This window comes from Mustela lutreola, chromosome 1, assembly GCF_030435805.1.
Source record: "Mustela lutreola isolate mMusLut2 chromosome 1, mMusLut2.pri, whole genome shotgun sequence".
In the NCBI taxonomy this organism is placed as follows: domain Eukaryota; kingdom Metazoa; phylum Chordata; class Mammalia; order Carnivora; family Mustelidae; genus Mustela; species Mustela lutreola.
In genome coordinates, this window is record NC_081290.1 from 139,362,346 (window position 1) to 139,389,780 (window position 27,435).

Consider the following 27,435-nt stretch of genomic DNA (forward strand, 5'->3'; position numbering starts at 1 on the left):
GTAAGAGACAGTCTTCCAGGCCACTGTCATCAAAAATCTACACAGTCATATTTCCCAAAATCAGTCATTATAAAAGATCTCAAAAGCTTAATTCATATGATTGTCTAATAATAATCACTCATTCCTTGAACAAATATTTACTAAGTGCTGAATATGAACCAACAATGTGTTAGGCTCTGAGACTACAACAGTGAACAAGACAACAAGGAGTTCACATTCTCTAGCACACATAAACACTGCTGTAAAACAGGCACTCTGCAGAAAAATAAAGCAGGGTAGGGGGAGAGTGATTGACCAGGGAGTGCGGTCTGAGATGGGAGGCTCAGAAAAGGCTTTTTTAAAGAAGTGCAGGGAACGAGGGAAAGGCCATGTGAAACACCAATAGGTTCAAGAATCTTGTTAAATACTTTTATAAGGATTTCCATATTTTTTCCTAACACCCAGCTGATGCGACAGGAACCAGTATTATTCTCATTGCCTGCACCTCTCTAAGGTTCCCTAAAATCACACTGCTAGTAAGGGGTGGAAGTGGGACTTGAACCTAGCCTTTGCTCTTCTGAGAGTTCAGCACAGGCAACATCCCTAGAAGCACATCTACTCCATGGAGTTATAAGAGCAGGTATGTTTGCCTGAGGGATGCACATCATAAAGGTCACTCTGTATGGAATTGTGTGCATATCCACACTATCCATACCCGGATCTCAGCTGTTGGCAGGGGCAGGAATGGGACTCCGATCACTTAACATGGACAGTGGCTTCTCCTTGAGAAAAATGAAGTGGCGAAGCTCACAGACCAACTTGTTTTTGACAACAAAATAAGAACTGGAAGTGCAATCATATAAGCAAAGAAAGTGATCAGTAGAAACTCTGGGATAAGTGTTCAGAACAGAAGAAAATGGCTATTTTTAAAAACTTTATTCTTAAGTAATCTCTTATACCAACTTAGAACCCTGGGATCAAGAGTCAATGCTCTACTTACTGAACTAACCAGGCACCCCAAAAATGGTTATTTAAAAACTAGATGAACCCTCTGCTTAAGAAAACCAAGAATTAAGAGCAAAGGTTCTCAAAGAGCAGATTGTTTGAAGAAGATCTATGGCTCCTACAGGGTGGGAGTCACTAGGATTTTGGGGGTGGGACTTTGAGGCACTAAATGTTGATCTTTTGTGGGCCACTTGTAGAAATGTTATCTTTTAGAAACAAATCTAGGATATGGCAGAGGGCATGAGAACCAACACCTACTGCTGACTATTATGGGAATAAATGACAATGTCAGAGAAGAATTACACTATGAAGGTAGGGGAAGGAAATGGAAGCAGGTGAAGTAAAGTGGGGCCTCAGAGATGGTTTCTCTTCTTTCTCTATGCGAGGGTTCAAACTGTTAAATTAATTATACCATTAGAGATTTGATTAGAGGCTATTAAGACTGAGGTGATTTTAATGTCCTAGCAGCTTCCGTTAGCAAAACCAAAACCTAAACTTGTAAACACTTCCAGGTTAAGAAATCAAAACCTAAGGATAACCAATCACAAACAGCCACCTGGGCTTTCCCAAATAAGGCAGCCACTTAAACTCTAGCCAATCAAATAATGTCTCTGTTCTGCTTTAATGTGTCCTCTACAAAATTCTTGCCCCTGCCTCCTGTTGGTAGAGTGCTCCTAAGCACTCCAGTTTGGCACTGCCTGATTTGAATACGTTTTACTCAAACTCTTGGAATTTTTAATATGTATCAATTTGTCTTCTAATGAAACTTAGAAAATATAAGAACAGTCAATTACATAATTGGTGTGGGGAAAAAAGATTTTATTTTCTGGATAAAAAAAAAAAAGCATAACATACCAAAAATATTTACTGTATTTTGGTATATGAGGGGAAAAAAGTATATATACACTATAGTATTAATGGCTGTCTTTGAAATCTTGGATCATATTTAGGTTTTCAATTTGAATATTTAGATTTTTCTCTCACTTCTAAATAAATATGTATATTTAAAAATTTTTATAATAAGAAAACACAATAAAACACAGGCACACACACAGGAGTATCTCGTAAGGATTTGGAAATTCATCTGGAGACTAGCTGATTAAATAATGAGGGCTTCAAACTGAATATGCAGTTAGAAAAATGTCCAGATAGAGCTGTTAAACTGATAACTGTAGAAGATATGAGGGATCCCATAGAAAGAAGAATAACAATGGCAGAAACGTCCAGGATTTCAAATAAGAAATAACAGATAATGTTTGGAAATATCTTGTAGAGTTTCAGGTGCTTATTTATCAAACCACAGAACCAAACCACAGAACGCAGTTACCAGACAAATTAGCTACAGGACAAAACCACTTTTTTTTTTTTTTTTTTTAAATCAAGGACAAAAACACATTTGAGGTAGAACTTCCAAATAAAATATTGTTCAAAAGGAATAGCTTAGTTAGGCAAGGAGCCACAGTAGTCCTGTGTGCACATCAAAAAGTTATAGATCTCCATGGAATACCAGTGGTAGCTCACCGCAGACAATTTATGTAGAGAGAAAAGGACAGGACAATTGACAAGCTATCATTTGGGAGACACACCACACACTTCTAAAGAATTTAAGTAAATGGATGATGCTGATCACAAAATGATGAAATCAGATAGAGATAACAAGGGGACTGTCAAATACCTAGATACCTGCTGGAAGTCTCAACTAAAACTAGGTCTTTATACAATTAGAATCTCTGATGTACTTTTTCCTTGAATTGTTAATCATTTAATCTCACTTTGGATCTAATTCTGATCAGCTGGGGGAATGGTGGGGACCAGCAGGGGGTGGAAAGGCTCGGTCCGTGAAGCAGAAATATTGAAAACTTCGAAGTAAGCACCCAAAGAGAAGTTGGCTATAGTCAGATTTGAACTCTGAAGTTTAAAAGAACTGATTTTAAAAGTCAAAGAAAATATATGCATGACCTGAAACTCAAAAGAAAAGAGACTTCAAGAGGAATGGGAAGGCTCTCCAGAATGAAATTCTAACCATACAGCTGCAAATTATCTGCAGATGAAAATGAGGAGGCATCTAAAGGCACTAATGTGATCCCCCAGAGAGTGGCCTAATGGGCTCAAATTTTTAAAGGACTCGGCACAAAAAGATCAAGGGTCCATAAGAAAGAACATACTGTGGCCCATAACAGCTTAAACTTGAAATAAAGGGGTGGGGGGACAGCCTTAAAGTAATGTTTAAAACAAGAACAGGAAAGATACAGACCTGCTGTTTGAGATGGATGGTGGTTCTCAGAACACAGAAAGAAAGGGGAGGATAATTTTCAGACTAGAAAGAAAGAACAAACCTTGATAAGAGGGAAATGGGTGAAGAGATTGGGATTTAGAGATCCAATAATTCCTTGCCAGGATGAATTCACCCCAGCAGAGAGAGAAAATTAAGGGCTAAAATGCAACAAAATAATCTTTGACTAATCCTGGTAAACCTGAAATCAGGTCAACTCAGCAGAGCAAGAAGGGAATGTGTAATCCTAACTTTCAAAAAGTAGACAATATCGCACTTTGCGGACTGTCTGGAAAATTCTGGAACAGTGTATTAAATGAAGTCTCCCTGGTAGATCCAGAACACTCAATGAGGCATAGGAGATTTAGGAAGGAAAATTTGTAACCTGTGACAAAAGTAGAGTTGACAAAAACTTCAGGAATATAGCCTTAAAAAAGAAGATAACTCTGAAATAAGTCAAGGTATCATATAGAAAGATCAACAATTTTATGTAGCCCCTCAAAATAAAGAAAATGGCATGGGGTACTCTGGAGCTAGGGCACTGATGGTCAATGAGGGTGTCCAAACACAGGCCAGTGGCTATCTGCCAAGGATGGGGACTCAACAGGATAACCTGTTAGGTCCTGTATTAGTTGCTGCTGTAACAAATTACCACAAATTTTGTGGTAAAAATCATGTCCTAGGGGCGCCTGGGTGGCTCAGTGGGTTAAAAGCTGCTGCCTTCAGCTCGGGTCATGATCTCAGGGTCCTGGGATAGAGTCCGGCATCGGGCTCTCTGCTCAGCAGGGAGCCTGCTTCCTCCTCTCTCTCTCTCTCTGCCTGCCTCTCTGCCTATGTGTGATCTCTCTCTGTCAAATAAATAAACAAAATCTTAAAAAAAAAAATCATGTCTTAAAATTAGGACAGCTGGGCTACATCCCTTACAGAAGCCCTAGGGAAGAATTTGTTTCTTTGTCTTTTCCAGATGCTAGAAGCAGCTGCTTGCATTTCCTGGCTTGTGGCTCCTTCCTTGAATCACTCTGATCTCTGCTTCTGACGTCACATCTCCTGTGGACCCATCCTCCTACCTCCCTTTCAGGAAGATCCATGTGATTATATGAGGCCCACACAGATAATGTAAAACTATCCCTTCATCTCAAGACCTTTATAAAATACCTTTTGCCATGGAAGGAAACCTATTCTCCTTTCAGGGCTCAGGAATGGAGATATCTTTGGAGAGCCATTATTCTCCTGGCACAGGTCCCTTTCAAGCCTGTGATTCAATGAATTCTTTCCTGGGAGGGAAGGAACTGCAGAGTCCCTGTTCTCAATGACTCACTGTCCTGAAACCTTAAATTCTGAGCTACAAAACAATCTTTAAAGATATGGACAAAGATGAACATGTCAGCTTGAGTACAAGTTTAATGTAGTTAATTATAAACACTGAACAGATACCAATCTTTTTAAAAAAATGCTAAGGTTAACCCAACAATTAAATATTAACTTTTTAGTAGGCTGTAAAGTTTATTTCCTTATAAACCCCTATTTACAGGCTTATGTAACCATTTAAATAGAGTGACATACATTACCACTGAACCAGGTGGCTATGAGTTTATGACTACCCTAGAGCTTCCCAGAATTGGACTAGAACATTAGGAGAGAATGCACAAAATACTGAGGAAAATACAGGATTTTCCTCAGGCTGCTACTTCATTTGACTGTAATACAATTACCCAGACTTTACTGTCACTCTTCAATTTCTGTTCACAATTACTCACCATCAATCTCCCTTGCCTCCAACCACCTATCTTCAAACCCAACCATAGGTTAGTCTTTCAAACACAGTTTTCCACTAATTTTTTCTTGGAAATTCAGCCCCAAATGAGAGATTTTTTTTAAAAGATCTATGAATTTAGAAAATAATTTTTCACCTATATTTCAAGTCAAGAGGAAAACTATCCATGCTGATTATAATCAATACACTGTAGAAAAAACAAACCCACAATCAACACTTTTGATCAACAATTTCAACCCTTTTGTATATTAAAATTTTTTTATAGAACTGGCTGAATAGGAAGAATTAAGGACAGCACAATGATGAAAGAATGAATAACTAAAGAGTAAAGGAAATTCATCCATGAGATGTAAGCTGCACGAGAAGTGACTAAGCCTTATTCACTGTGGTCTCCTAAACGTACAATACAAGGCCTGGCAAGTAGTGGGTGTTTCAGTGCAGAGAATCATGAATAGAGCACCTGGCATGGTGACTCACACATGGTAAGCACTTGAAGGTCTGCTCAACAATGAGTCCTTTCATTAGTTAGAAAGGATGGGACACAACATAAGCAGAGGAATAGGACATTGATCTTACTTTATTATCCTTGTCTGGCTTTGTTGCTGAACTGTTCCCACAGGCCAATGAAGCACTGTCAGGAGAGGTGGGGAGTCCAGGAAGAATGGTCACCGCCCGGCCACCAGGCTCACTCTCCAGAGAGGCAGTGGTGATGTTTGCAGAGGTCAGTGAAGCAGCCGCAGCACATGCCAGGGGGGCACTGACTCGACCCATGTTTATAGCAGCCATGTGGGTGGCAGGGCCTCCCATTGGAGATGGAAGTTGTGGGGAGGCCAAAGGATGATGGGGCAGGCCCACAGATGCAGCACCCAGGCAGGCGGTGTTCTGTACTTGGATGGGTGTCACTGCTGCTGTAGGGCGTTCTTGGTTATGTGCTGCAACTAGTAGATGACAGGAGAGAAAACAGCAAAATTGGACTTTCTAACAAATGCTACTCACCAAAACATGAGTCACTTCACTACATCAGACCATAATGAAAGGCTACATTGCATTTTTACAATAAATAATGGATGTATGCTGGTTTAAAAGCACTTAATTTTAGCTGGGTTCCTAGACACTGTATTTCCTTCCAGATTAGTTCTTTAGTCTGTAGAGAGCTTGGAAACTCAGCTATGACCCCAGGCTGTTCAGTTAGAGAGGTCTTTCTGCAGATTTATGGACACAATCTGTCTTTGATGGTACTCTAGAGTGTCAGATTAGGTTGGCCCCCAGGACTTTTCAAAATGATTCTCCTTTCAATCAATCAATCAATCAATATAATATTTCCCTTTTCTTATCAACCATTTTTCCATCTTTTGGTTTTTATGATAGAATTGACAAATTTACCTCACCACTGTTACCCAAGACTCTTGGGTAGGTTTTCAATGCTATAGAAAGAAGAAAGTTATTTAAGATCCCACTGGGTCTAAAACAGACTTGAGATTAAGTTCATCAGAAATAATCAGCACACTGGCTAGCTAAATACAATGTTGTCACATGGCTAATGGCACTGAGACCTGAGCTCCTATGGTCTTGACTGCAGAAGTCTTATTTTCAAGTCCTACTGACATTCTTAGGATCAGCCTAATTTCTTTCAGACTTTCAATCTGTAGATCAGGCTTGATGTGTGGGGCAGGCTTAGCCGAAATAAGCAGATGTGGAGTACCACTGACTAGACTGTGCCTGCCTTATTTCCTAATGTTCTTCATTACTGTACCATGACATCTGCGGAAGAGCTGGTATTAGGCAAGCAAACCTTTTCCTGGTATTTTCTGGTCTCCTCCTTACCTGTCCTCACAGCACTGCGGGCCTGGTTGACTGTCATCTGCCCAGTCATGTGCAAAAAGACCTTAGCCTGAGGACTTGTCTGGATGTGAGCTGCTGACACCACGGCTGTGGGGACAACACTGGGACTCCCGGCCATACCATTTCCCTGGAGCTTCTGGGTAGGCCCACCTGCAGTGGAAGGACTGACTATAGTCACCCCTCGACTTGTCTGACCAGCAGTAGACATAGGGACTTTAGCTTGGGAAGCATTTGTCACGGTCCTGTCAAGACAGAAACAAACAGAAAGCCCAATCCATCAGCAAAACGGAGGAGAGAACAATTAAAGGCAAGAAAAATGACTCTGGGCTTTAATAGAACATTTTAAAGAATGAATGAAATTTTTACCAAATATAAGAATCACAAATTCAAAGTAAAGATGGCCCTGAAGGAGAGGAAGGTCTGGAAATATACTGTGAGTCACAGAAAATTACACGTCATATTCCGCTCAAGAATATGCATTTACCAGGTTCAGCTTTCCATATCAAGGCTCAACACCTCCACTCCCTTGAAGGCCCTGGATTCTTCTGCCTCAGCCATCAAAGAAGTTGATCTGTTTGTTACTGCTGCTAGTAATGTTAGCAGTTTCACTCCTTTCTCATAGCTCTGCTCATATTTTTTTTGCCCTTCTCCCTACTTGCCTCCAGTTCGGCATCACACAAGGGCCTGTGTGCATGCATGCATGCGCAAATACACATATGCACACACTCTTGGAATATTCTCTCTAGCTTCTCTTGACCTATCTAATTCTCATGTATGGTATAAGGTCCAGCAAAAACCTCTTGCTTTCAAGAAGCCTTGCCTAAGGCTTAGAGCTTAAGACCTTATGAGTCTATTGTTTCATGTGAATTTCTTCCTTCTATGGTCCCTTGATGACAAAATGTGTTATTTTTACCATGTAAATTCTTTATTAAATACTCCTGATTCAGTAAAAGTTCCTTGAAAGCAGGACCCCCATGAAATGGTTCTTTTACATTCTTCCAGTTACAGGGAAATAGACAGCTCTAAAACATTTATAGGTTGAATTAAATTAAATTAGGTTCAATGTAGTTTTATGTCATGTATTTTTTTTAATATTCTAAATTCACATAAACAATTCTATATATAGTAACTTTCTACTACATAGAATACTTCATTAACTCAAACATCCTTATTATTTACTATGATAAATAACAGAGAATTTATAGTAAGAAAGCATCTTTCCAGAAACTTTTAATAATTTGTTTTTAAGGTTATGAAAATGCTTTCCTTCATTGACTTAGTCTTTGTTGTGGTTTGGTTTGTTTTATTTCCCTCAGTTGTTGTGCTGGTTTTTGTTTGTTTGTTTGTTTTTCTCACTAGGGAAGGTCTATCTGCCATTTTCTGGATCCTGAATATAGATTTTAACATATACAGAAAAGAAGGTTTATATTGACTAAAAATCTGCAAGTCAAATTGAAGCTAACATTCTGTCACCATCTGCAACAATAGTGATTTTCATTTGATTAGGCTGCTGGCCAACCTATAAATCAAGGCCAACAGCTGACAAACATGTCAGTTCATTAAGCCATTTATTTAAAATCAGGGTTTTGAGGAAAGATTTAACACAGCTAAACCTGGACCATTTATTAAAAGCTCAGTAGCTAAAACTGGGGCTCCTGCAATGCCATTATAGGTCTTTCCATTCAGTTTCCAAGGCTACTTTCCTCAGTGACAAGAAGGTGGACTATCTTTAAATAAATTTGGGGTAGGGAGGAAGGAAAGAAAATCTTGTATACTTAAAGCTCCTATTATCCTGTAACATGGTTTTTCAACCTCAGGGACATTTTGGGTCAGTCAATTCCTTTTGGTAGGAGGCCGTGCTGTGTACTGTAGGACATTTAGCAGCATCTTTGGCTTCTATACACCATATGCCAACAAAAACACAATCAAAACTGTGTTTAGACATTGTCAGATTCCCTTGAGGAGGAAAATCACTTTAACTGAAGGATCAAGGTCATATTTAAGGAATTTTATTTCTGATTGTTTCATAGAAATTAATTGCCAAAATTGCAAGGAAATCACCAAGTTACTGGAATAAATACAGAGCCAAACACCTAGGTTTAAGCACCTCACGGTGCGATCTCAGACAAGTCATTTAATCTCTCAGTGCCTCCGTTTTCTCACCTGTTAAGTGGGGATAATAATAGCAACTATGCTAACAAATTGCTTAAGGACTCAAGAGTTACTATGTGTCATATGCATTTTGAAATCTGCCTGCTTGGCATATAGTAAATGTTATGTAAACATGTTAAGAATGTAGCCTTTGTTTCTACTAAACATGATATTTTTTAAGCAGAAAAATGTTGAAAATGGTATAGTTGGATCTTCTCACACGTAACTTCAAGCAAGTAACTTAAAACTCAGTACATATATTGATGGAAACCTACAATTTCACTTATACCCATGTAAAAAGTAAGCTAAGAATTTTAGAGTTAGAAGGGATTTTGCAATTATAGATATGAATTTTTAAAATGTTGGCTACATAACAGGCAATTATAGTGTGAACAAAGTTTCTCTGTTTAGAACTTAATAAACCATTTATTCAAAACCATACCTTGTGACTGGTGCCACATAATTGCCAGGGAAAACCCCTATCTTGCTGGTATGCATCGATGTCCCTTTGAACCAGCCGTCCTGGCAACGCTCAAACACTAAAAACATTTCCCCTTTCCTCAGCTCCAGCTCATCCTCTTTCCGGGGAGTGTATGGATATATAGCAACATACCTAGAATAGAAAAGAGTATGTGATTCCAGGCTGAGTAACAGATAAACCCCAGGATGCATAAAAATTCTTCCTTGGTACAAAGTCTTGAATATTCCATACATGTGTAAACAGAAAATAGAATCCTTTAAACCTGTAAGTAGCATTGGTAATCTTCCACTGAAAAAGATTTTGCAGCCTACATTTAAAAGACAGGGGCCTTCCTGATTAAGAACTGCCAACCTGGTTCCCCCAGTGTGAAGGTGACTATCCCACCAAATGGTATTCGTGGGGTGTGAAAGAATTATGCAGCTTCCCAAAGTGCCTAACCTGCTGCTGGGGATTAGGGACCCAATGGGAAACTTGAGCTTTTCAAATGGCACTTGTTAAACGTGGGAAGTAGCCCCAAATGAGGACATATGGCACGAAATCCCACTGGGAGGCACAACATGCTGCCTTCCACACACAAGCTGAACCTAGAGGCTCGGGTTGCACCTGCTTTTGTATGCTCAGCCAGAAAAAATGCTGAATTTGAGAAAGTCAAAAGGAAAAAAAGCCCAGATCATAGAGAGTACAAAACCACCCCACAATGCAAGGTGACTATGCCACCAACATATGGAAACCAGGCAGGCAACACTAATCAACAGTTTTTGTTCTTTTTTTTTTTTAAACCAGGGCTCTAATGTGTTCCACATATAAAATCACACAATGTAGGAGCACAAAAATCTAGCTGTATTCTGCCATTGGTAAGCACTGAACAAGACAATAAGACTTTTCTGGATACATATTTCTGGGGACTTCCAGCTTTTCACAGGCACACTCCCTCTAGATCTGATCTGTGTGGAATATCTTCCTGTTCCTTGGTGTCTTACTGCAAGGAATGAAATTGGAGACAAAAAGCTCAAAAAGAAATCATACAAAAAGATGGCTCCATGTACATACAGTATTATGAAGACGCAAACACTGTGTTTCCCTAAACTGTAAAAGGCCCTCACTCAGCAGGATGGCTGCCTAGCGAGCTCATGTGTTGGACCCATTTTGTTTCAGCAGTTTCCTAATTATATGCATGACTGGGTGTAAGTTTGCAGAATGCAAACCACTTTGGTGAGCCATAAGCCTGTCACCAGCTCCTATCAGAAAGGTGTTTGTCTACCTTTGCTGATTGGGCTTAGTCTGAAATGAACTTTAAAGCAGTAATAAATGACACCCTCACTTACACACTGGGGCGAGTCTGAGGCCGTAAATGTGCAATCTGGTCAGAGGGTCCCGCTGTGGGCCTTGGTCCCATTCCCACAGCAGCAGCAGCAGCAACAGTGGTAGCAGCGCCGGGAGGTGTGGAGGCCAGTAAGGGGGGCGGTGGAAGAGGAGGATTCATTGTCTGGTGTGAGGAGAGACAGAGAAAGAGAGAGAGTGGGACAGAGAATAATAATGAATGATTTATTTATTTACATCTTTTATGGAAGGTGGGAGGGAATAGGAATCAGGAATCATAGGAAAAGACTTTCATGGAATCCATAGGGAGCAGAACCAGCAGGCTACCTTGTATGAAAGCCTCCTCTTAAAAAAAATCTCATCCCTTGTTCTCCTTTAAGATCTTAGAACCACAGCAACTTTTTCAGCAAACAGGTAAGTAATGTCACTTGGGAAGAGGGAAAGGGAAAAAATGGAACAAGAGCATGTAATTTTAAGATTAATAGTATTTTTCAGTATAGACTTGGATGCGAACCCCGATGCTTTTCAAGGGGACAGCTACAATGTCACACTGCTTGCTAGGAATTAATCTGTGATTGTTTCTGTAACTTGAAACTTAAACACAACACACAAAAAAATTTAGCTGTACTATATCTCAAACCATGCCTTCAGAAGAAAATTTCCTTTGATGCCTGGTTTCCAAAAAGCCCAAACAATAGCAAGCCACAATCACTGGGCTATTGTTGCTACTTTTGCTTATTCTTTTCTTAACTTTGCCAGCTTTTGAAATTTAGTACTATCAAGGCTGGTAATCTTTAACAAGTACACTAGTGAAAAGCTGCTGGTTCCTTTATGGGCACAGCCTGATGGGGTTCTGCCTACAGAATTCCATGCCTTTTGAAAATCAATGGAGCAATTGTTACTTTCTGATCTATAAACCCAAGATGATTCTTTAGGGTCTGTATACCGAAACTCCTGGGAAAACAGGCACACAAAGACTTGCCTGAAACCCCACCTCACCCTCCCCAAATCTTTGAACCAGTAGATGTAAAAACTGAATCAAAAGAGAAATAAGGAGACTAAAGAATGCGCCTAGGAAAGCATAAATGGTTTCTACATATCAGTGTATAAATACGAAAAAACCAATGATCTCTAAACATAGTTCCTAACAGTCATTCTTTTTCTATTTCGTAAAATAAAAATTCTATCTCATCAACATTTGCTTCATCTGCCATTAATGTACATAGTTCCAGAAACACAATAAACTCAGCAAAAAAAAAATTTCAGAGTTCTAGACATATGCTGCAACTGTTTCACACATTATATTTAATTTTTTGCTGAAATGACTTTGGAGAAGGATTTTTCCCATACTGAAGCTGAAGGTGTTGTGGAACATTCAGTGCAGAAATAAATGCGTGCAGAGCTCCTTATAGAGCCCTAACCTGGACAAGGCAGAGGTGAGCTCCAAGAGTTAGAACTGCATGAACATGACTCACACTCTCCATATAAAACACAGCAGCCTTAAGACTTGCTACTACTCTGGAACTGCATGCTTAGAATCTTCAAAAACTTTTGACCAGGAAAAGGTCAAGCATTCACTCCATTCAGGTTCCCAGTGACAAGGAAGAGAAACAAAGATAATCCTGGTCAAACACTCAGCACCAGTGACCTGGGCACTTCACTGGTAATAAAGACATATCAGTAGCTTTTCAGGCAAGATAACACAACACGTCTAGACTGTATCCCAGGTAATACATGGAGACTGTAAAATTACCACTCAAATGATTTTTACTGAAATCTTCCAAAGCCCAGTCTCTGAAGAGCATGCCTTGGGAAGGAGGAAGACACACTCAACAAGGAGCCCAATGAGAAGTGCTCCTAGAAATTACTTAAAATAGTGCCTAGGGCACAGAATCAAAATGCTCTATGCTCTACACTCTGAGTAGAATTCTATTTTCAAGAGAAAAGGAAATTAAAATTGTCTGTTATATCTTAACTTTATTAAAGCAGAGGCTGTACTAAATTAGCCCTATGAAGGAAAAGGCAAAAAATAATCCACGGGCCTGATAACAACACATCGCGTTCTGTCAATAAAATGTACAAAAAAGGTCAGCTTTTAAAGTTAAAAAACACAGTGAGCAAATGTTTCATGTACATCCCTTTCACAAAGAGTAAGTCAGAAGTCACTGGAGATATGGCTTAGAAGAAGATATTCTGAAAGATCCCAAAGGTTGTGCTTGAGAGAAAATGCAGATCTCTCTCTCCTTTTTGTGGTTGAAACGGTCTTTAAAAAAATTGGGCAGAATTTTTTCCCCCAATGTTGGGTTATATATCTTTGGGGGAACTGTGTGTATGTGTATGCATGTGTATTTGGTATATAAGCACACAAAGACCAAGAGAGAAAGTCTGATTAAAATCAGATTCCTAGATGTTGTTCAGCCCTGTGGGGTTGGTAAAATGATAGGGCTCTGGTGAGTCCAGGGCTGTGACAGACTAGGAAGTACTGTGGGTTGCTTTATAAACAATTTAAACTGAAATAATCTGGTGATGTGGAAGTTCAAAAGGTAATCCACTATGTGCTGTGCTTCAGGCAGTTTGCTATCCTGCAAGACCTGAAATTTCTACAGAGCAAACCACAGCCTTTCATTCACCCAGAGCTGACCTGGAGACCTGCTTATTATTTCATAGTCCAGGCCAGAGCAGGCCTCAGAAGCCAAGATTCACTCTCCACCAGCAGAAAAAACATCTATGGGCCTGCAAGAAGTATAGGTCATATTTTGCTCATAATATTTTGTAAATATTGCTCAGAACCAAATACCACACTTAAAAGCCATTTTGACTAAACGTTACATATTAATTAATAGGAGCTTAAAAAGAGCTCATCCCTTGTAGGTTTTATTTTATGGAAATGCAGCAGGTCTATATTATCAAAGTTGTCTAGAACTATGGGCCAGGCCACAGAAATACTAATATAGAAAACTGGATGTTATTCTGATATTCATTAAAAATGAGCTTCTTCCTTGTGTTTCTATAGATTAACATCTTCTGTTCACGGTCTATGGTAATGGTCTGAGACAAGAATTACTACTTCTGAATAAAGAGCTTAAAAAAAGACAGTGGTCCACTAATGTGAAATGATGACACTTCACCACACTCAGGTTCTGTTGCCCTGACCCAATGACCTTGAAAGCAGCATAGAAGGAGGTGGGCTTTGGAGTCAGAAAAACATAGATTCTAATCTTTGCTCAGCATCTTAGGGCAGTCCTCAATTTCCCTATGTTAGAATGAACACCAGCCAACAACTGTCCTTTCCGAAAGGGCTGGATTCTAAGCCAGATAAGCCACATTTGCTAGTGCACATTGTGAGTGAAAAGTTGAAGTGTGTGGTGTAACACACCACTCCTCTCTGGTGTCCTCTCCTCTTTTTGCTCCTTCATGGGACCAAAGAGTGGTTAGGTTTGGATCTGGCTAAAGATAGGTGACAAGATCCATTAGGTTTTAAGCACGGCCACAGGCTACATCCACCTTACCAGTAAAGTGCTTTGCTGGTAAAGTGCTATGGAGTTTGGGGTACAAGTTCAACCAACGATAAAGGATTTGTTTTCTTTCCAATATTCCTTTAGGTATGCATTTCCCTCACATTCATTTCTACCTCCCAGGGTAAAAAAGTGACTGGCAGGATAGACTTTGGCATTTCTGGGTTTCTTGGGCAAATACCATGTAACATCCCCCACTGCCAGCATCCTTTTTTATTTTCCCTTGGACATATGAATTCCAGTTAACCCACTTTCAGCCCTACACTTCAACATCTCTAAACAGCCCCTCTGGGTACTGAACTCAGATGCATGTATACAGGCTGATGGAGACACGGTTCCAACTGCTCATGCCCCCTCAAATCAGCATGTTAGCTACTTCAGCAGTGTAGAGCAGCGTTTGTGCAATTATGTGAGTAGTCTGCTTTATTTTATGCAACGAATAGGAAGCAGAAAAGTAGAAATACTGACATTAGTGATTTAAAAAAACAAACAACAACAACAACAACAAAAAAAACAACAAAATACTTAGGTGTCAGAATTCAATAAAATTAAAATAAAGATGCAAGGTTCCAAGTCTTAAGTCTCAACTGGATGCTGACTGGAATTAAGCCAGTCAGTGCTGAGTACAACTATGAAGAAAAAGAAATAAAATTAAAGAGTATTTTTAAAAATACTAGAAATAGATGCTTAGATAATGTTGTCTAAAGGGCAAGATGTAATTAAGAATTTGGCACTTCTTTTTTTTTCTTTTTTCTTTTATAGATTTTATTTATTTATTTGACAGAGAGCACAAGTAGACAGAGATGCAGGCAGAGAGAAAGAGGAGGAAGCAGGCTCCCCGAAGAGCAGAAAGCCAGATATGGGGCTCAATCCCAGAACTCCAGGATCATGACCTGAGCCGAAGGCAGAGGCTTTAACCCACTGAGCCACCAAGGTACCCCAAGAATTTGGCACTTCTTAAATATCTCTCTAAGAATTATTGTTCTACATTTGATTTATAAGAAGAGATATCTATGATATTAATTGGCTTTGTATAAATTACATAAGGTCTCTATGCCTTAATATGTCAACCTGTAAGATGGAGTTATAATTAGAAATAGTTTAGGTAAAGCTGCCCTTCCCAGTACCCTGAAGCACAGCAGAAGCCCATTAAAAAGAAGCTGTTGTTATGATTCATGAGACTATGAAGTCAGAAAACTGTCTTACTCATTTTTGTATTGCTGTCACCCAGCTTTGCAGATAGAAGTTAACAGACCCTCAGTGAGCTTTTCACAAAGGAGAAAATGTTCTGTGCTTCTGCCTCTCTTAGGACAACATGATATGGATCAAGAGGCCTTGGTTCCTATGTGCTAGAGTCCTTTACTATTGTTGCTGGAACGTTCTGGCCATATTCTACCCCTATTCCTGATTTTCAGAATTCTCACCAATTCCAAAGGCTCAACTTGTACCTCACAAACTATTTGACACTGGCAGTTCCACTGCCCTACTTCCAGAGCTCTTCCCTGATCCTGGTGATAGCAGTAAGTCCTGCTGAGTCTTCTACCAGGGCTCCAATGGCTAATTCCATATTGGCTATTCTGAGAACATACATCATTTAATTTGCTTCTCTAAATAGATACACAAGACATAAACTATGTGTGTACATGTAAAGTTTTTTAAGTTAGGGTTACACATTTTTGGAATGCAATCTGTTTATAAGTTGGCCACAGGCTGTATTTGGCTTTTACTGACCTGCCTAACTGGTGACATCTTGCGGCTAAACACCTCTCAGCTGGTACAGGGGATCAGGGATTATTAATCACTTATTTAAGAGTTCTTCTGCCCTTGTGCAGAAAATACAAGACTAATATAGATCCTCACCCTCCTCCCTTCACAAAATTAGTTGGGAAAAAAACCCTCACTACTATTAATAGTCTGATGTCTGAATTAGATAGCTATAATGCCAGTTTTGCTCCTAATATTAGAGATCTAACATTTTAACTGTTACATGTGAAATGTGTAGGACAATATGCTAACTTCATTCTGCATAAAAGATTAGAAAGTCTCAATTCATGATAAAATGCTAGAAATAATTTTCATTTCCTATTCTACTGTTGCCATAATAAATACACACCATGAAAAGCATGGCTTCCTCTTGACCAAGCTGCATACTATTGCTATGACAGTGCTCAAATTCTTTGAAAATATTTCAAATTTTAAATAGGGTACTTGCCATGATTAATGTGAGATACAGAGGGTAGATGCTGCTGAGATTCATCCCCCCTCCCCACTTCAACTTAACATATTAAATCCAAAACACTGCTGCCAACCTACCAGGGACTTGGAGATCTAGACATCTCCTGGGATGACAGACAGGTCTGTTTATAATTAGTTTTTCATTAAATGGAATTGGCACAGTAGACATACTGTTTAATAAACCTTCCTCTTGCTTAACATGCAGGCTTTCTTATATAATCCTAGCATGAAATGGTTGAATATAAATTAACTTTTGTATATTCATGCTCTCTTGTGACCTGTATCACTGATTTGCCCTAGAGTGTGCCTCCAGCTAAGAGCAACTGGCCATTTACTACACTGTAAAATTTTCAGCCCACAAGGGCTGAAATTCAGCCAGCTCTGTCTTTTCCACTAATTAATTTTTCTAAGATCAGAAAATGCAGCCTTTTTCCCTTAAGAAATTATGCTAGAATTTTTCCACACGAAGTAGCCATCTGGAAATGGAAATATCAACTGGTTGTGTATGTATTGGGGTGGGAAGAGAAGGAAGGAAAGGAGAGAGTCTTCTCTGGAGATGAGAGGGCAGGATGATTATAGAAGTTGGCTCTGGTCAAAACAGGCTAACAGAATCTCATGAAAACCAATAAAAGTTAACTGAATTTCACCTTCTCCCTAGAAAAATCAGCACAACTTCTCCTACACCAAACAGTTGTACTATCAAGGATGCTGTAATCATTCTGGGGTCATTAAAAAAAAAAAAAAAAAAAACAAAAACAACTTTAACCTCTAACCAGAACATTATTAACTTCCATTTAAATGCAAGAACATGCTTAACTCTATAAAAAGTTTTCTAAAGTCTAAGTCAAGCTAAGTAATAACTCCACATTTATTTATATCTCACCTTGTTTCAAAGGAAAATGAGGACAATAAAACTAGATGGAGCCAACATCTCTACTAATGTGCTAATACACTGTGAGGTCCTAGTTGGGGTGGGGGTACAGATTTCGCTCTAAGCATTCTAGCAGAAGGAAACATAATCTTTACAACATATATAAAATCCACAACTTAAAAACAAACCAGCTGCCTAGAAGCCTCACTATTCCTGGTACAGAGAGCAGAGAAACCATCGCACAATGAACCAGGCCCAATGAACCAAGGCATTCTGAGAACCAACCAGTGGCACGTGTGACAGACTCACCTTGTAACAGTCTTCAACTGAGACCGATAACAAGATCAGGAATAGTCAACCCTACTATATTCTAGGCATGGTGAGAACTTTCCAAAGTAGATAGTATTGGTTTTATTTTATAGGCAGGGAGACAAAAGCTTAAAGAGGTTGAAGATTTTCATGGTCATGTAAACAAATAAGTGGCTGATCTGGGCTTTCAGCCCCAGTCTGTGTTCCCATCACTGGGCCATGCTGTTTCTCTGACCGCATCACAGCCAGGTGAGACTCTGTAAACCAGTTTACAGGGTTGGGGCCCACTGGGGAGATCTGATGCACAGATCTATCTTTTCTATTCTCATTCAACTTAGCACTGAAAGAAACAGTCTGAAAGCATAAGCCAAGGCATCAGCCTGGATGAGAGGTGCCTCACAATTGCTGGTATCTTGCATATGCCCGCAATTTCAGGAAGCAGGCATTTAAACTATTGTGTTTCTGCTACGGTTGAATTTGCTTGTTTCTTCTTCCCTTTTAATTTTCTCTCCATAGTGTTCTTCTCTGCATTTATCTCCCTTGGCTGCCCTCATTTCTCCTACTGATTTCTGCTATGAGGTATGTTGTAAAGCAATTGGTGTTTAGACTCTATAGGATGCTATGTCTTCAGGAGGAAAATCAACACAATCTGAGGGAGGCTTCCAAGGCAGCACAGCCGCAGCTACCATCATGGAAGACAAGAAACCAAAAGGTGAATCACAAGTGGAGAGATTTAAAATCAACTCATTGTGTGACTCAAAGCAAACCGTTTAGCTTTTTGGATCCCGGTTTCCTCAGTATTTCTATAAAGATGTCTTTGTTAATAAACAAGTGAAGTCTAAAAAAGCAAAAGAAATGAAAAAGAAATGCTGGTTAAGCCTTTGGGAAATCAGGCTGAACGTTAATGAAAATTAAAAGTATTTTGTAGAAGTCTTCTAATGGCTTCAGGCCACTGATCCTCACTGCTAAAAATTATGCAGGAAAAATTATGCAGGCTGTAGGCAAGAGGCTTTCTCATTTTTCTGTGAGATGAACAGAGATAACAGATGAAAGAGATCCACCCCTACCTAACAAGTGTCAGTATAAACTGCAGGTGTTGGGAGGTGGGCTGTGCCAGATTAATGGGACTGAACAGCTAGGAGAGAAATAGAGATGGAGAAGCTATACTCACTCCAAGGGCAGCTGGGTAGGGAACATCCGATGGGAAAGTGAACGAGGGGCCAGTTGTCACTGGGCTGCTGGGGGGCGGGGTCACAATTAACCCGGTGGTACTTATATGAACCTGCCAAGAGGAAAAAGAAGTTAATTAAAACACAACTACATTAAATACAACAGACTGTACTGGCTAAACCTTGGGGAGGCAAGTCACAATTTTTAAAAAAATATGTATCTGTAGTTTCTATTATGTGGGGAAGGCAGAAGCTCTTTCAGTTTATTCAATCCACATTTACTGATTACCTAATCTGTATTCAACACTGGGTGGTCATGTGATAAATACTGTGATGTTTTACATCAGAATTCAACTGCTGTTGGCTTTTGCAATAACATACTGTCTCCCTGGGAAGCCACTGTGAACCAAACTAACCTTTCACGTGGTTAGTCTGGCGCTTGACTAGCCCACTAGCAATTTCCCTGAAGATCCTGTTAAGGTAGGTCATGGCTGAATACTCACCTGTCTATCAATATGTAAATCTATGTGAAGTGCTTAAGGTATTTTGTTATTCTCAGGATCATTTTTCATGACTCCCACTTTTCAGTGGGGATGCATAATTAAAATGCAGCTGCCTAGACATGCCTAGAGCAGGTAATTATTTATAAAACCTTTAAAGGAACAAAGTCAAGCCAAATTAGCTGTTTTCAAAGGTATCTTATCCCTGATACTATACAAGATTAATTCACTAGAAAAAAATTGAGTTATTCAGGTCATTTCATTGCCTGTGTTCAGTTACTTGATCAATTTCACTCACACTGCATATCAGGTCCAACTAGAGAATGCCATTCATTACTTGATGCTGCAGAAGTAGGTGTGTGGGTTTCTACACAAATGGGATGTTTTCCCTCCACTATTAAAGGAATGTGATTGGCTGGTACCTTGTATATCCAAGGAAACAATGATACACCAACGCCAGACCTTTTGTAATAAAACTTAATCCCAAACGTAGTTCCCACAATTCCCATATATTAAGAAAAAGATTATCAGGACAAAGAAAAACTCTGAGATTAGTTCCCAGAAACCTGAAGGAAACTCTGGGTTTCCCTGCTGGGTTAGACCTTGCCAAGGCCAGGGATAATCAGCATCACAGCATACAGCATACATACATTTATTTGTTTCCACAAATAAATCTATGTTATACATGGAATCCACATACTTTTAAAATCATATCTGTACCTGTTAGTTCATACACTGATTGAACCAAAGGCTTAAACTAAGCAGATCTAAGGGATAACCTAATAACAGTTTCTCCCCAAACCCTCCTGTGAACCAAAGTGTTATTTTCAATCAATTTCTAATGGGAAGAGCACTGATTTTTCATCCTAGGATAAAATCTAGTGGTCTTCAGCTGTTTCAACTAATAAATCTGTTTATATACATACCCCAAGGACATTTGTAAGTTGCCACCACATAAAAGATGGGTTTTTTCTGAGAAGATGCTATGCAGCTCACTTCAAAATGCATGCCATTATCATGGAACCTTTGGGGTAGGAAAAAAAATACCAAAATACAACTTCCTAGACCTGACCTTACATATATATAAGATTAAAGATCTCATAATTTACTGATGTTTCTCTAAAAGCCACAGGCTGGGAGTCAATATAGTTAACTGCTAATGAGTTTATTGTCTTAGAGCTGGACCAGAGGCTGTCTAAGGTGTGTGCCATCATAGACACAGGAGTGAAGCAGTGAACACTGAGATTCCTGCAGGCACCAACCACCACAGGGCCACTCTTAACCCTGGAGAAAGGAAGAGATAAAAGTCACCAAAGAGTAACTAAAAGCAGAAGCAGCAGAAGTAAATTGGCTGAGGGTGAGCACACCCAGAATAAATGCCCTGAATTGGGAAAAATTGATTTTCTACTGTTCTCTTTTCTTCACAGAACAGCAATTTAGCTTGAGCTCCCCCACAAAAAAGGGCTCTGTGGAGAGGGAAAGAGGTGGGGAAAGCAAATGGAAATGAGTGTGTGCACCTCCGGCTCCCCTGAAGCCACTGGCAGTTAAAAAAAAATGCCACAAAAACACTTAATATTATGAAGTATTCCTCCAGCTGGCGAGGCCAAAAAATATGACTGTGGCCAGAGACAAAATGTCTTGATTACTTATAGCATCATATGCTTTTACAGATGTCAGTTACAGACATCTGTGCGTATTTATTTTGGTGACTCACCTGGACAATACAGTCTATTCTAATTTATGTATTTGCAAGTTCAGCCTTTACTCAATAGTCATCAAATATAATCACAAGCAAGCCCTTTGTTCCTCTCTTCTGTCCATTTCCTCATCCTACTGCCTAGAATTTGGATGTCATGGCAAGATCTCGATATTCTAAGAAACATAAGGATAAGGTTCTACCCATACGATGGAAAGGCGAGCTAAAAAGCGCCATCACATCAGCACTGACTGCCTATATGTAGATTTCAGTCAGGTGAGAGAATAATGAACTCTCACTTCTCTGGGCTCCTTACTGCGGACTTTCTAAGCGCAACCAAACCTAATTAAGGAAAAGCAAGAGCGAAAATGGGCCAAGTCAAGATAATAAAATATCCTTTTTCTCAGCATGGAGGAAGGAAAGGTAGGAAGGAAAGGAGGGAAAGAAAAATGGGCCAGAGCAGGAGAAGTCAAATCTCCGGCTTGGTCCTTTGTGGGGCAAAGGAAAAGGACAGTCCTATTTTAAACAGTCTCACATGAGCCATCTCACATATACACCAATCTCCATGGTTAGGAGAATGTTTACCAGTCACTTATGTTACAGTCACTCGTTGCTTTACTATGGATTGTGGTTCCCTCCAATGTATACAGTACACTAGACAAGTAGTGTTTTCTGTAAACCTGGGCTGGAGAAGCCAGTAGCACTTGAAACATCTTCCATCAGCTTCTTGAAATAACTTCTCCCTGAGGCAACACATTACCACCTAAAACAGAATGTATTCGAATATGGGAGGAGGGGTGGAATAGTTGAAGGGGAGACTGTTTTAATGGAACACAGAAAGAGCCTTGTTTCCTAAGCTACTCCAACCAAAACAAAAATAGCTCTATTTTTATAGTCTTCATTCCCAGCTCTGGTGTGGCAGCGTCAGACATGCTCACACCTGACGGCTGAGTTCTCTACAAAAGATATAAATGCTAGGTTTATCCTCCTTTCTCTTTTAATTTTCTCTAATGCCCAAAGATGACCTATCTATTCTTTTAAAGCTATTCCTATTCTGAGTTGCCACTGTTCTTACCAGAAACTTACCTTTTAACAAAACATCATTGTGCAAATGTTGCTAGGTCACAAAATAAAAACCTGAGTCAAATGATTCCGTTTTCTTGTAGTGAATGGCCATGGTTACTAGCCACCTCTGTCAGAACCTTATTCAAAAATCCTTTGAACCTTTCCAGAGTAACCTCACTTGGTATTTCTATAATCCATATCTATTTTGTACATAGGTTTAATCAGTTACATGTAAAAAGTAACATAGTTCTCTCTACCCATTTTTTAAGAGACTCATTCATTCAATAAATATTTACTGAGTGTTTATCATATATCTGACACTTGGGATATATTGGTGAACAAAAAAAGAACTTTCCCCTCACCACACTTATGTTCCAGTGGGCTATGTCTGTGTCTCCTAGTTTTCTCATAAGATCAAAAGCTTCGTTTCTCCACCACCGAAAAAACACCAACAAACCACAATCCCATTCAGAAAATGAATGCATTTAACTCACAACATGCAGGATGAACCTAAGGGAGCAGGGTCAAATAAATGAGGCTGAGAGAAAATAATTTTTAATAAAAATGGCGAGGAATACCAAACACCATGTCGTAAATGTTTATTCTACAGTCCAAAACAGACACTTTAATTAACTGTAAACTTTCTGAGGACCAGGACTATATGTGTTTGTTTCTGTAAAGGAAAATAATTGATTTTTGTGTTTTGTTTTGTTTTGTTTTTAAAAAACCACAGCTATAATATATAGTAGAGTGTAAAATCTGCATGAATTTTAAAAACTAAATACAAGACTTGAAAGAAACTTCTCCCACTGTGACAGGCGCTTTGGACAGGGCTCTTTGACCTTTGGGTTGAGGAAAAATATAGCCGTCATCTAATTGGATAATTACAGCCGTCCTGTAACTCAGGCAGAGCTACTTTAGTGGGCTCACTGTGCAGTCCAGAATTAAGGCCTAACACAGGGAAGTCCTATAGTCCATTATCACAATATACATGGTGCCTAGAAGGGTCTAGTAATTGGGCACCAAATAAATGCCTGCTGACTGAATGCATGTTTCCAATCATCTTATGTGTTCTCATTAACAGAAGAACAATGTGGGGCTATTTCTTAAGAAGTCCAAAGCCTTGATGAACTAATGAGATTTTTTAAAAACTAGGCTTATTTCTAACTTAAATTAAATGTTTCTTCATGTCGTGTCTCTCTCTCTCTCTTTTTTTTTCCCCTAGAACTCTTACTGGGAAGCCAAAAAACCAGGGTAAGTCACACACATGCAGGCAACTGTCAACTTTGAGTTTCAACTGTAGCATCTACAGTTTGGATGAAGATAAAATTTTAGTTGGCAAGCTCTCCCAAAGCAGCCTTGTGACAAGGTTCTGCAACACTGAGCAGTTGCCTGAAACTTAGTATTATTTAAAACATTTTATAGTTTCCGATCCTTCCTTTGAAAATGACTTGAGTAGTTTTGGGTTAGTTTTCTCTTCTCCATTTTTCTACCTACAGAATGAAGAAAGGCTTTACTTCCCAGGAAAGCTACTATTCTCCCCCCTCCCTTTTTTTTTTTTTTTTTTTTAAAGGAAAGCTATTCTCCTCGGAAGGCAAAAATAAATAGTATTTTTCAGCTAGTAAACAAAGATGCTTCTGGGTATATCACTTTGTGCCCAAGCTCTTCTCACACCTTTATAAGATTTACCTGAGAAGGGGCACTGCAGGAAAGCCCAGATAGCTCACTGATACGTGCAGCAGCTGTGGGGTTACTGGAGCTGATGAGGACTGGAGGGCTGATCTCCATGGAGTGACGGTTCTGGGATGCCTGGGAGGACTTGCTGGCCATGGTGAGAGATGTAAAGGAGTGGCGCTTTTTGGTGTTCTTCTTGGTGTCAGAGTGCTTTGGGGCATTGCTGCTCTGGGCTGCTGCCGAGGTACATTCTCCAGCATCCACTCCTGGCACAGGAGGCTTATCCCATTCTATCAGCTGCTTAGCAGTCGAGTTAAACTGCAAACCAAGAAATCGACATAGGACAGTTACACAATTCTCAAGGACTCACTGAGATTTATTTTCAATCAGCTTTTATCTAAAATTGGAACATCACCACTTTAGAGTTTGCATGTGCAAGTATAACCTTTATTTCCACATGAGATGTCTTTTCTCTTTCTGGGATTTCATTATATTTGTCACCAATAGATGTTAAAATAAGAATAAACCATTCTAATTCAAGACCAAAAAGGTAAAGAAATTTCCCCAAGAATTTTCAGAATACCTAATTTTAAAATTTGCCCGTAACAAATGAAGATTTGTTTCAACTCACTGGTGAAATCTAAAGAAGAACAGTTAAAAAAGGGTACATTTGTCTGACTGAATCCTCTATTGCCTGATAACGGCCAGGTATTTGCTCAGAGCACAAGTGAACATTGAAGGGGCAACTCTGGGGTCTGGTATAAATGGGCAAGACAACAAAGATGACACCATTATAGGTTAACTCATGTACTGCCACATAAATTAACCTGCTGCTTCTATGAATTTTGAAAGAAGTTCACAAAAAAGCTGGTAGACATTCTTGATGTTTGTCATGTCACTGCATCAATTCTTTTCATTTGTACTTACAGTTTAAAATCATAACGGGGTAAAACATGAAATCCAAGTCCTGCTGGCAAGCTAACTGTCTATTTGAAAAGTTTTCTGACTACAAAGGGTTCAAGGCGTCAAAAGCTGTGCACCAGGCCAGTAATACCAGCAAGAAAGAAAGGAACACAAGATTTGTTTTCCCTGAGGTATAATAAAATGTTTCCAGAAAGCTGCAATAATAACAAACTATACAGAACTTACCTAGATACTACAGTAAAATAGGAAATCACTGAGCACTTAGTTTAACCTCTCATTAAAAAAAACTAAGATGAAAAATAATAGACTTCTTTGAAAGACTTCTTTTACCTTTTTAAAGGTAATATAGGTAAATATTAAGGGTAGTAGGGATTTTCTCATTTCAGCTTTGCACGGTCAGCACTTCACAAATGCCGATCATCAAATGCTATTTTCCACCCACCTAAATGGTTAGGACCATGTCTCCTTACCCTGTTGATGAGAATGTCCTACTCAAAGAATGGAAATCCTGTCAGTCAATATTTAACAAAGTGAACTTGTTCAGGCACAACCGGGGACTCACAAAGCTGTACTAATTGCAGCTCTGTAGCCAGGGCTTCTACAGATGATTGCAAATTGATTAACAATTTGTTCCTGTGGCTCCGCAGGGACTTGAATTCATCTGGCCTGTTTGATCTACAATTATTAGGGAACATCTTTTTCAAACATGAACATGCATCGTGATAAACTTTCCACATGATAAACTTTCAAGAATAATAGGCAGTAATGCAACCATTAACACCTACCAATGCCTGAACTATCAATGGAGAAAGAGGATCATAACTGTGTGTTACGTGTTTAGGAATGAAGAAATGAGGTACTATTAAACGGTGGCCTTATAACATTATAATGGCCTCTGACCAAGAGACTACCTTGGTCTAGCCATCTCATCATCTGGTGGTCCCTGAGAAAATCAGATGGCCAAAGGAAGAAATGTTACTGTTTTACTATTACGGTAAGAGTGGTCCAGACTTCAACAATGCCAGAAGAAAAAGAGTCAGAAAATGCCTTCTAATATAAACTCATCTAGATCCCAAGGCACAAATCCTCAAAGTGTGACTGAATCTCTACGCTGGAATATGACCAATTAACTGGACCCTCATGTCGCACTGAGTTAAGAAGTAAGGGAAGAAACTGAGAAGACTTCCTCCTCATGAAGGCTAAATACAGGAACTGAAAAAACTATCACATCTACTTCATACCTTAGTTAAATTAATCCTGGGATCAAATCATTGGTTCCATTAGTGATGTCTGCTTTGAAATAGTCTGAAACAAATATTGGTTTATTCTTATTTAACACAGTCTGAAATATTCGGACTATTTGAAATAGTCTAAAATATTACCATAGTCTAGTCCTGTTCATATGTAGCCAAGTGTCAGTTATAGTTAATATTGTATTAAAAATTTAGGCTTCTGTATGCTGTGCTCTTGAATAAACATAAGAAATAAAGTATTGTTCCCTATATTTCCAGTTGTATATCTCATTATAAAAATACTGGGTGCTTCCCCCATATCTTTTCCCGTATCATATATTTTCCATTAAAATAAATACTCATTGACCACATGTTAGGTGTTACATAATGTGTTAGGTGCTAGAGATCTTCACATGCAGACAAATGTCTCCTGGTCCTCAAGGAGTTTATAAACAGACTTATAATTAACACATGCACTCTCAGTATTTTCCTATCTTCCTTCTTTTATTCAGCCACACGCTTTCTGAGATTTATCCATATGGTTCTATGATTCAGTCTTTTTTTAAAGTGCTATGTAATATTCCATTGTGCAGATACACTACAATTTATTTATGCATTCTATTGTTGGTTTATATTTGGGGTCCCCTTCCTTCCCCTTCTCTCCCCTTTCCCTCTCTTTATCCTTCCTTCCTTCCTATAGATTTTGGCTCTTAAGAGCAATGCTGCTGGGGTATCTGGGTGGCTCAGTCTGTTAAGCATCTGCCTTCAGTTAAGGTCATGATCTTGGGGTCCTGGGATCGAGCCCCACATCAGGCTCTCAACTCAGCAGTGAGTTTGCTTCTCCCTCTCCCTCTGCCCCTCCCCTTGCTTGCGTTCTCTCTGTCAAATTAATAATAATAATAATTTAAAAAATAACAATGCTGGCATGAATAATCTTGTATTTTTTGGTGGACATAAGCAGTTATCTGGATACTGGATATATGCTTAGGAGTTGAACTGCTGGGCAACATAGTTGGCATGTTTATAAAAATAAATTTACATGCAAAAGTAAGTGCATACAAGTAGATAGACACATGGTGGTATGGTTCCTACCATATTGTAGGGAATAATAGACCAAAGACAACAGTTCTGGTCCTCATCCATAAAATGAGGAAGTTGGACTCCATGATCTTTTTTGCCTCTTTTAGTTCTCCACATGCGTAATGCATTATCTCACTTTAAACAGATATAATTTACTTTTCTATTTCACATCTTTCATTTCTATTCCTCTAAATCACCTATTATATTCCCCCGCATTTCATTTTTACACACAGGCAGTCATATTTGTTAGTGGAAAGCTGCCATAATTTAAAATTACTTTGGACTTCTGAAGCAGTAGAGGTTAGTACTAAAAAATGCTATCTTGCTGCCTTTATAAGTCC

General features: G+C 39.1%; 1 protein-coding gene across 2 annotated transcripts in view; it reads right to left on the reverse strand.

The window, feature by feature from the left end:
* The window catches only part of SH3RF1 (SH3 domain containing ring finger 1), a 182,483-nt gene that overhangs the window by 15,116 nt on the left and 139,932 nt on the right, over positions 1–27,435 (reverse strand). For both annotated transcript variants that reach the window (XM_059174999.1, XM_059175004.1), the window contains exons 5-10: positions 23,874–24,176; positions 18,926–19,036; positions 10,830–10,990; positions 9,466–9,636; positions 6,855–7,114; positions 5,607–5,968 (exon numbers count right to left, since the gene is read on the reverse strand). In XM_059174999.1, the coding sequence (XP_059030982.1) occupies positions 5,607–5,968; positions 6,855–7,114; positions 9,466–9,636; positions 10,830–10,990; positions 18,926–19,036; positions 23,874–24,176 (1,368 nt within the window). The remainder of the gene's footprint in view (positions 1–5,606; positions 5,969–6,854; positions 7,115–9,465; positions 9,637–10,829; positions 10,991–18,925; positions 19,037–23,873; positions 24,177–27,435) is intronic.